The sequence below is a fragment of the Anolis sagrei genome, chromosome 6, assembly GCF_037176765.1.
Source record: "Anolis sagrei isolate rAnoSag1 chromosome 6, rAnoSag1.mat, whole genome shotgun sequence".
Taxonomy (NCBI): domain Eukaryota; kingdom Metazoa; phylum Chordata; class Lepidosauria; order Squamata; family Dactyloidae; genus Anolis; species Anolis sagrei.
In genome coordinates this window covers 81,473,654-81,483,160 of record NC_090026.1, presented here as the reverse complement: position 1 = coordinate 81,483,160, position 9,507 = coordinate 81,473,654, and the positions used below count along the sequence as shown (strand labels likewise).

The 9,507-nt window shown below is 41.5% G+C and overlaps 1 protein-coding gene across 1 annotated transcript in view; it reads right to left on the bottom strand.

Annotated features, from left to right (window-relative positions):
- Positions 1 to 3,379: 3,379 nt before the first annotated feature.
- TRIM71 (tripartite motif containing 71) overlaps positions 3,380 to 9,507 on the bottom strand; it is a 55,808-nt gene continuing 49,680 nt past the window's right edge. Inside the window, exons 3-4 of the mRNA XM_060781862.2 lie at positions 6,194 to 6,328; positions 3,380 to 5,431 (exon numbers count right to left, since the gene is read on the bottom strand). Of these exons, the coding sequence (XP_060637845.2) occupies positions 3,980 to 5,431; positions 6,194 to 6,328 (1,587 nt within the window). The 3' untranslated portion in view covers positions 3,380 to 3,979. The remainder of the gene's footprint in view (positions 5,432 to 6,193; positions 6,329 to 9,507) is intronic.

Sequence of the window (9,507 nt, the reverse complement as noted above, 5' to 3'; positions counted from 1 at the left end):
TGCTTTGCACTACCTTCTGTGGTAACTGGACAGAGATTCACTGGGTAGACAGACAGCAGATTTTAAAAATGTTATATATATGCAAGCTAGAAACATTTTTAGAAATACCCTTTTTGGTAGTTGTTCCTTTGTGCCAAAGCAGCAGATTTGTAGTTCTGCCAGCAGAAGTAAACAGCATATTCATGGAAGAAGAATAACAATGTTAACACCATTCTTCCTCATGTTTGTATGCAGCAAACACATTCAAAATCAAGACGTTCAAACAAGGGTTCCACTTGAATCAGGGCTTGAAATCATGCAGCCTTCCAGGAGTTGGACTGCAACACTCACCAGCTTAAACAGTCTTGCCAATAACAAGGAACGTTTGGAGTTGCAATCTACCAACAAGGAGGACTTTATAATTCCTACCTTGATGCTCAATAGTAGCTGGCAGGAGGTGGGGAGAGAATGGCACAAATATCTCATTGGAAAATAGGGGAAATAATAAAAAAGGAAAAAAAGTTTGCCTAACACACAAGACACAAACACACACACACAAACAGGATTCTGCCAACTTACTCAATTAAAGCTTTTAAACCAATTATCTTTGGTAGTCATATCAGGAAAACTAACTTCTATCATTTTGAGTAGCAAATAAAGTTCTCGAACTAAAATGCTGTCACAATTCGATGATATGCTGGTCTCACAAAAAATGTGGACACAAGACTGGAAGCACAGCACTGTCTCCAGAGGTATATGGTGCTCAAGCCCCTCCTCTGACTGCAACCATTTTGGACAAGCATTCTGCAAAAAGTACGCCAACTACCTTGTCTCAGAAGGTGAGGCGATGGGAGGATGACTATTAGTGTTCTGAGAGAAAAATAATACATCTTTCAAGTATAATGCACAGAAATACGTTTTTGGTGTAGGTGAAGATATTAAAGCCATGTCCACTGAGTCCATCTCCCTACACAGTAAAGCTTCATCAACTACATCGCCTGGAGCAGTCTCCAGCATCATTACTTCTGGCAGACTAGCAGGGCAGTGGTCACTAGGCTAGCTCAGGCGTGGGCAAACTTCGGCCCTCCAGGTGTTTTGGACTTCAACTCCCACGATTCTTAACAGCGTAACAGTCGGTAGGCTGTTAGGAATTGTGGGAGTTGGAAGTCCAAAACACCTGGAGGGTCGAAGTTTGCACATGCCTGGGCTAGACAGAATCACTGCCCAATTAAATAATCTAAGTCTGGATTTGTCCTTTAAAAATAATGTACTGCACACCTAAAAGACTGGCATCCTCTTCATGGCATTCTTTACATCTACACCTCTCTCTCTCTGTTCAATGAGAAGGTTGGCATTCCCTCCCTCGGTACTTACCAAAGGCCCTTCAGGCCTACTGAAACCTTGACCCCTGTGCCTTCAGAGAGTGGTGGCCATGTCCCCACAGCCAGATACAAAATAACTCTTTGAGACCTTCAGAGATCTCCAGCAGTAGTAGTCATGTTGTAACTGGCTATAGAGACAAAACCAGATGCTTCTCCCACCTCCCACTGTTCTTATCTGGCACATACAGGCCATTATAGCTTCACCAGTTTCTAGGTCTAAATAAGGGTCAGTCCATATACAGGCCATACAGGGTTGTGGCCACTGTCTGTACAAATATTTCTGATGTTCACTGAAATAGGGTTTCCACAACATGTAGAAACACAATGTTTACAACTAACACTAGAAATGCTAAGTCAGTTCAAAATCTCATCAATTCTATCTCATTTCTGGAGCATATGATTAGCCAGAGGAAGAGTCATAAGCTCTCAGCTTTGCATATGCCACAGTCCAATTCAAGGACAGAGAACTGAGCAGCTTATAGCTAAACATTGCTCTCTAGAAAAGCAAGGAAAGTGCAACTCACAACATCTTTGTTTGCACAGAAACCCTTGAATACATATCTCTGGGCAGAGTTAGCTGGCAAGCATTTCTGCCTTGATGTTATATCATCATAGCTCACTTTTCCTTGCTGATGATGTTGCAGGATGAATATAAAAAGGAGAAAACTCTCACTGCTGAAATGAAAACATTCAGACCATATTATCAGCACTTCAGATCTCCAACCAGGAGCCTAGAGGAGACATAATAACACAAAACAAATGTGTCTCCTGGTCTTGGCATAGGTCCTAAGCACCCGAGCTACAATCCATCACACATTTGCTCCAGAGCAAATCCCCAATTCCAATCCAAAGGACTTGCTTCTAAAAACATGTAGTTTAAAAGGGCATCATGCAAACTGGTGAGAATAATGACACACAGAAGGAATCACATTCCTATGACTTGGGACAAAAAGTTCAAATCTGAAGCTTCTTGGAGAAGTATAAGAATCCACAACTTTTTCAGTGCTAAACTTTGTGGATGACTAAATTCAAAAAACTCACTAGCTTTGTTCTTAAGATACTGCACCCCCATTTTACATGGCATTCTTTGGCGCTGGAACAATTGAGGTAGGGTTTAGGGTGGCTTCATTTCCACAATCTCTGCTGCAACAGAGGAAGGCTACATGGGTGGATATCATTTGCCGAAGTTAAATTTTAGGGGGATTGTTGAGGGAGAGGGCTGAGGAAGGCAAAAAACCAGAAGACTCGTTACTATGAAAATGTTTTCCTTCATCTGGCATTTCTGAAACACACCCTGAATATCCAAAATGTCTGCTACCTGTTATTTAGACCAGGAAATATACATACATATATATATATACTACTCTTGATAGAGTAACACCTTTACAAAACAGAATTCTTCTACTCAACATTTCAAAACAGAAGAAAGGGGAAACTAGGCTGAAACATTTGACTCACTGTCTATCATTATATGTTGTAACTGCCACAGACAGGCGTAGTGTAAAGGGAAGTGAATCTTTTTTGGAAAACAAAATCCTGAAACAAAGACCATGAGAAAAATACTAACTCAAAAGTGGAGTCCTCACTCACTTTTGACTAACAACCACTCCAAAGTCTCCTTTTGAAATCAGGAAGAGCTTATATTTGTGCATTAGAGTTTAATTAACCTTTCCTTACACACTCGGCCAAGGCAACAGCTCCACAAGCTGCCAATTGAGGTAACTTTTGAGGATCCCTAATTTGGAGAACCACCTTGTCCAGCAGCAGTACATAGGGCCGCTTTCCCTCCACATGGGCAACTCCTCCTGGGTCCTCCTCACACATGGATTACATTCACCATGTCACTCTTTCACCAGAGTCCAAAGCCACCAAATAAGAAGTTAAGCATATAACATTTTGTGCATTCTTAAATGGTTGCCTTCGTCTTGTGGAGTTACTGCATTTCTCTTTTCAAAATATACATGCAAACAAATAAAATTAAACAAGAACCTAAACCCCCTCGCCCCACCACCCCAGTGAATCCCACCCCACTTCAAAAGACCAAAGCCTTCTGCTAACAAGACACTATGTCGAACAGTATGTCAAATGCACTGAGGTATTTAAAAAAGGAGAACAAGGAAAGAGTTCTCTGCTGCAGCAGCACCTAAAACACACAATCTCCTTTACTCCCCCCTCCAAAAAACAAAAAAACCCAACCCACAATATGAACAGAACACAAGAGCATTAAAAATACCTAACACTACTATTTTTTTCTTTCAAAGATGAGAGTGTGCCTTCTTGGCAGAACCTACAGAATTTATCATATAAACCAGCTAAATGTGCACAGAAACATGTTTTTGCATTAATGTCCCATCCAGGGAAAAGAGGCTTAATTTTCAACTGCACCGTGTATACTGTGGAGGTAAAAGAACACAAAGATAATGAGGTAGATAAGAGTTCATAACAACACCACAGGTCCACTCCCTGCAGATAAAAAGGGAAAGTACATTCATCTATAAAAAATTAAAGATGAGGTAGGTTTGAACTAACATTGTAATATTTTGTGTATGTGTTTGTGTGTGTTCTCTTAAAAGGATTTTTCCCTGAGACAGACTTTTTGGAGTACAGATAAACACAGATTAGAAAACGAGAATTCGATTGTTTCCAAAGTCAACCACAACAACCATGCCGTCTGGGGTGACTGTAATACCTGAAGGACGGTCCATCTGACCAAAGCCACTTCCCTGAGTGCCAAATTTGCATAAAAAACTACCATTCGGCTCAAATATCTGCACACGATGGTTCCTGGAATCTGCCACAATGATACGGCCTTCCTGATCAACTGCCACACCTTGTGGGCGCAAAAACTGCCCGTTGCTCGTGCCTTCAGACCCTAGGAAGCGGGCTGACTGACAGTCTGGATGTATGACCAAGAGACGATGATTGTTGAAATCTGTCACAACTAGATGGCCTTCGTGATTGAATGTCACACCTCTCGGGGAATCAAAGTGCTTCCAGAGTGCTCCTTCAAAGCCATACTTATTCAGGAACACTCCGTCAGGACCAAAAAGCTGAACCCGATGATTCCTTGTGTCGGACACCAGGATTTTTCCCTCAGAGTTTACTGCTACATCCCATGGGTAATTGAACTGCCCGTTCTTGGTTCCTTTCTCCCCAAATTTCAGAATGAACTGGCCATCGAACGTGAAGATCTGGATGCGATGATTGTCCTTGTCTGCCACTATGATCCTTCTTGATGAGTCTGAGGCAACACCAGCAGGCCTATCAAACTGGCCGGGCCTGGAGCCCAAGGTGCCAAACTTATGGTGGAAAGCCCCACAAGGCTTAAAGACCTGGATGCGGTTATTGCTTCGATCAGCAACAATGATATAGCCTTCTTTATCTACACTCACACCCCAGGGGCGGCACAACTTCCCATCACCATCTCCCTCACTAGCAAAACAGAGCCCTGGCAGTCCAATACCAACATAGCTGCGCCCCGATTTGACAGTGACTTTGAACGGGCTGTTTTCTATATGCTGGTTGCACATCATGATTGAAATGAGGTGCTCCCCTTCCATCTGTGGCCTGTAATTGACAATATAGGTTCCATTCTGCTGGTCACCAATATCTGCCCCAAAGAGATTCCCATCTGGCCCCATGATGACAGCAGAGATCATGTCTCCCCCAGAACGGCGCAGCTCCCCATCGTGGTCATAGCCAATAACTGTGAAAGAGGCTACTTTGCCTTGAAGTGCACGTTTGAGACCTTCCCCAGTGGCTTTGGTCAGAGGAGCAAAGGCCCCACTGCTGACAAACCCCATGGACTTGATGGCCATATACAAAGCCTGATCGGGAGGCGTGAACATGACCCTGTCATCCTCTTGAGGCTGCAGGAAGCCTCTGACATTCTTCAGCTCCTGAACCTGAGCAAGCATCCGGTCCCGAGCCAAGAGGATATCCATGTTCCGACCCTCCTCTAGGACTTGTTGGACGGCACTGATGGTGTTGTCTAGCTTGTTCAGGTTTTGACGCAGCTTTTCCACCTGAAGGTAGAGTGACTTCGCTTTCACTTGGCGGATTTTTTCCACCTAGAACAAAGATCATTGCATACATATAAACTATCAACGATCACATGGAAGCATCTGTACATAGGCGCATGCATACATATATATTTGGAGTTGTGAGTGATATAAACATATTTCTGATGGTTTTGTCTTAAAGATGTAGATAAGTCATATTTGTAGAATGTGGAACAGTTGTCTTGCCAAATGCATCACTACAGTGATGACAGATATAAGGTTCAGCAATCGTTGGGTTAAATGGACCACAGAAATTGGAGCACAGGTGACAAGTGCAAAGTCGATCCGTTTTTACTCCTCGGTCTAATGAAGAAGAGCCAGGGGCTAAAAGAAAATATATTTTCACTAAGCTTAACAGACTGCACACATTGCCGTTGGAAGTTGTCTGAGCTGACATACATACCAAAATCAGTCAGAAGCACATGAATGAGGTAAAAGTGCACTCTGAAGAGAACAAGACCACTTAAGATGTTTTGAATGGTGTAAAAGAAACCTGCTGTGAGAGGAGCTGACCATGCAAATAAAGGTTGTCTTAATGAGCCCCATTTCTAATAGAAGTAATAGCCATTTACCAGCTAAAAAGTTACTCAGCTCTAGATTGTTCCTATATGAGGGTCTGAGAAGATGCAAAGTCCATATGTGTGAGTCAGACAAAACAGAAAGTCACCTAGGCTAATGCAGGTGCGTCTAACCCATTAGCTGAGAAATTCATTTTTCCTTTGACTATATAAACAAATATACTTTGAATGTTTATTAATCTTTTATTTTTACCTTCCACAGCAGTTCACATTCTCTTTCTTCTAAGGCCTTCTTGTGTCTAGATGTCACTGCCTTCACTTCAGATTGTACCATCTTGGCCTTCATCTCAACTTGTTCTGCTACAGCTTGGGCCTGCTCAATACTCAGCTAGAATGAAAAGGAGGAAAAAAAACATTGCTTGGTTGAGGAAGGAAGGAAGAATATACCACCCGGGCATTAATCATGTAACCCAATGTCTTTAGAACAAGTATAAAACGATGAGCTTACATTTTGAGACATTGTGTGAGAAATAATTATGGAACACTAATAGCTGGAAAATACAGCACTGTACGCAACACTTACAAATGTATGTCTATTGTAATAAAATAATAGTATGAAAGCCTACAAGTTTATACCCATGGGGAATCCATTATTTCCTTGGAGAACTGTAGAGAATAACAATTTGTTAGTGAAGCAAATATCTGTTTATGTAGTTTTCCAATCTAAATGAAAAAAGATTGGGGGTGAAAGAACCTCATAGAATAATTTCAGAAAGCGTGAAAGTTGGTGCATGATCCTCCTTTCCAGGTTTAGGATTAGCTTCCCAGCTTGCAGATGTTCCTTCACAAAGATGGAAATTCCACAAGTTCATTTAGTATCTCTTATCCAGAGACCCACTGAGCAACTGAGTACCAGGCTTTGTCAGAAAAGTCAACCAGTGTGAATAGATGACTCCTCTTTGGTGCATTCAAAAGATCAAGTGTTTCTTTAAAGAGGCTCCATCAGGAGAACAGATACATGACATTTTAAAAGGTCTTTTTAACTAACAAAGTAAAAATACTGCCTCCTTATTTATATGATCTACCAATAGCACACAGCAGAAAATACAGCAACTGTCTCAGCTTTCTCCCTTTAATATACAGTTGTTTTATTCATGTAGAAAATTCAAGCTTTTCCTGAACTGTATCCTTCAATATGTGAGGATTCACATGTTTAAAATGAGTCCCCAAAGGCAGATAAATTGAAACCTTCCTATTGTGTAGAAAACGAGCATTTCAGGCAATAATTTATCCTAAACTTCTCTTTTGTGTGTTCTTCTTTTTCTAGAAGTTTGCATGGTACTGTCAAAGTGTGGAAATCCCTCTACTCTGCACCCTAAAGTGGAAGTAGTCCAGGATAAGTTTTATCACTTTGTTCATCTGTATGCATAAAATGAGCAAATATTTGGAGAAAGCTTATGCTGTGTTTTGATCAAAACAGCTGTAATGACTTATCCATATTAGCTTTTTTGAAATGGTGATACGTTCTTTCTTATGCCTTCTTCCTCAGGACAATACTCAGGCTTTGCATTCCTTAGAGGTGTTCTCCATATCCCATTACCAAAAAGAGATGTGGCAAATGGGAATTATAATTAGAAAATGCTGAAGTTAGGCCAAACAAACCCAAAACCAAACATGATTTAGTTCTACATTCAAATGAGGTCAATAAATAATATCAATATAGATTTATCGGTGTGTGAGCTTTATCTTTCAGTAATGTTGGATGAATTCCTAACCAAGTTCCTACATGTTAAGCAATTAACTGATATTAGCCATGTAGGTTGAGGTTTCTGGGAGCTGAACTCCAAAAAAGCCCGTGCATCAAAGGTGGCAAGCACCAATATTAACTTTTCTGAGAATCTACTTCTTTGATTTTAAAAGAAACCTCTCATCTTCATAATTTCCCCCCTAAAGTAATGATGTCTAGCATTCAGGGATTGTAAGTGCACATGCTCTAATACTCTGAAGATCCAAACGCTTCCTTCTTTTTTGTTTTTTTAAATGATTTTATTAACTCTAGTGCCAGCAGATGGGGCTGTTTGGTGAAGGAACAGAGTTTTTGTGTTGTAGAAGGCTTTCATGGCTGGAATCACTGGGTTGCCGTGAATTTTTCAGGCTGTATGGCCATGTTCCAGAAGCATTTTCTCCTGACGTTTTGCCCGCATATATGGCAGGCATCCTCAGAGGTTGTGAGGTCTGTTGGAAGCTAGGCAAATGGAGTTTATATATCTGTGAAATGTACAGGGTGGGAGAAAGAACTCTTGTCTGTTTGAGGCAATTGCAACATTCACACTTGCCTCAAACAGACAAGAGTTCTTTCTCCTCCTCTGGACCTTCCACAGATATATAAACCTTACTTGCCAAGTTTCCAATAGACCTCACAACCTCTGAGGATGCCTGTAGGTGAAACGTCAGGAGAGAATGCTTCTAGAACATGGCCATACAGCCCAGAAAACTCACAGCAACCCAACCGTTTTTTCACTTCAAATATATACAGAAATTCACATAGCAAACAGGATAGTGACAATCTTTCCTAAGTACTGATGATCCAGGAGGCTTATGTGCCTCTCACCTTCCATTTCAAAAAGCAGCAGAATATGATCTATACAATAAAATATGCTCCTGACTGTAATTTTTTTCCATTTCAAGATGAGCTAGATCAGTTAAACCTATTCAGAAGCATACGTCTAGGACACAGGGCTGAGTGCCCATCCTTAAACAAAAAGAAATCGTTTTTTGATTGTTTATCATTATAAAGGAAATAGTTCTGATGCACGAGTTTCTGAAACACTGAGATGACTGGATCACTTCCCACAAACCATACTGTGGAAACACATTAGAGGCACTCATGTTTTGGCTTGTGTCATCAGAGAGACTTATTATAAAGATACTTCAGGAGGATTTGCAAGATGATGAGAAAATGAAAAATAGGACCCATGTTACACATGTTTATTGAAACGTTTGCAGTTTGGATCATCTCTCGGCAAAAGTATGATAGCTGGGACCCTACGAACTCTACGCTGGTTGCGCAACAAGCATCAGAATTAATGAAGGGAAGTCGCAGATGCTGGGGCTGCTTTCTTCGAAGGGGAGAAAGTGTGCTGGTGGCCAGGAGAGATTTTTTACAAAGCCCTAGTGCGAACAGAGTGGCAGGAGCCGGATTCCCCCCGCCCACTTTCTGACAGTGGAGGAGCCGGTGCTCCGGGAGGCCAGGACGTGTGAGCCGTAGACCCCCTCCTCCTCCCTCCCTCACAGTTGTGTCTCTCACTCGCTGCGCTGTCTCACGCACATCTTTCCTTCATGAATTCTGACCTGCAGTGCACAACCAGTGTAGGGTCCCAGCTATCATATTTTTGCCCATCTCTCTAGGTTCCTTTCGCTATCCCTTCCCCTTGAAAGCAGTGACAAAGAGAAGATGAATCAACAGTCTAGTTATTGCAAATTTTCAAGTTTCTCACAAAACAATTTAGCTTACATGCATGTGTAAATCTTCAGTTGGAAACCTTGGTGCCTTAGGGTAGTAAGATA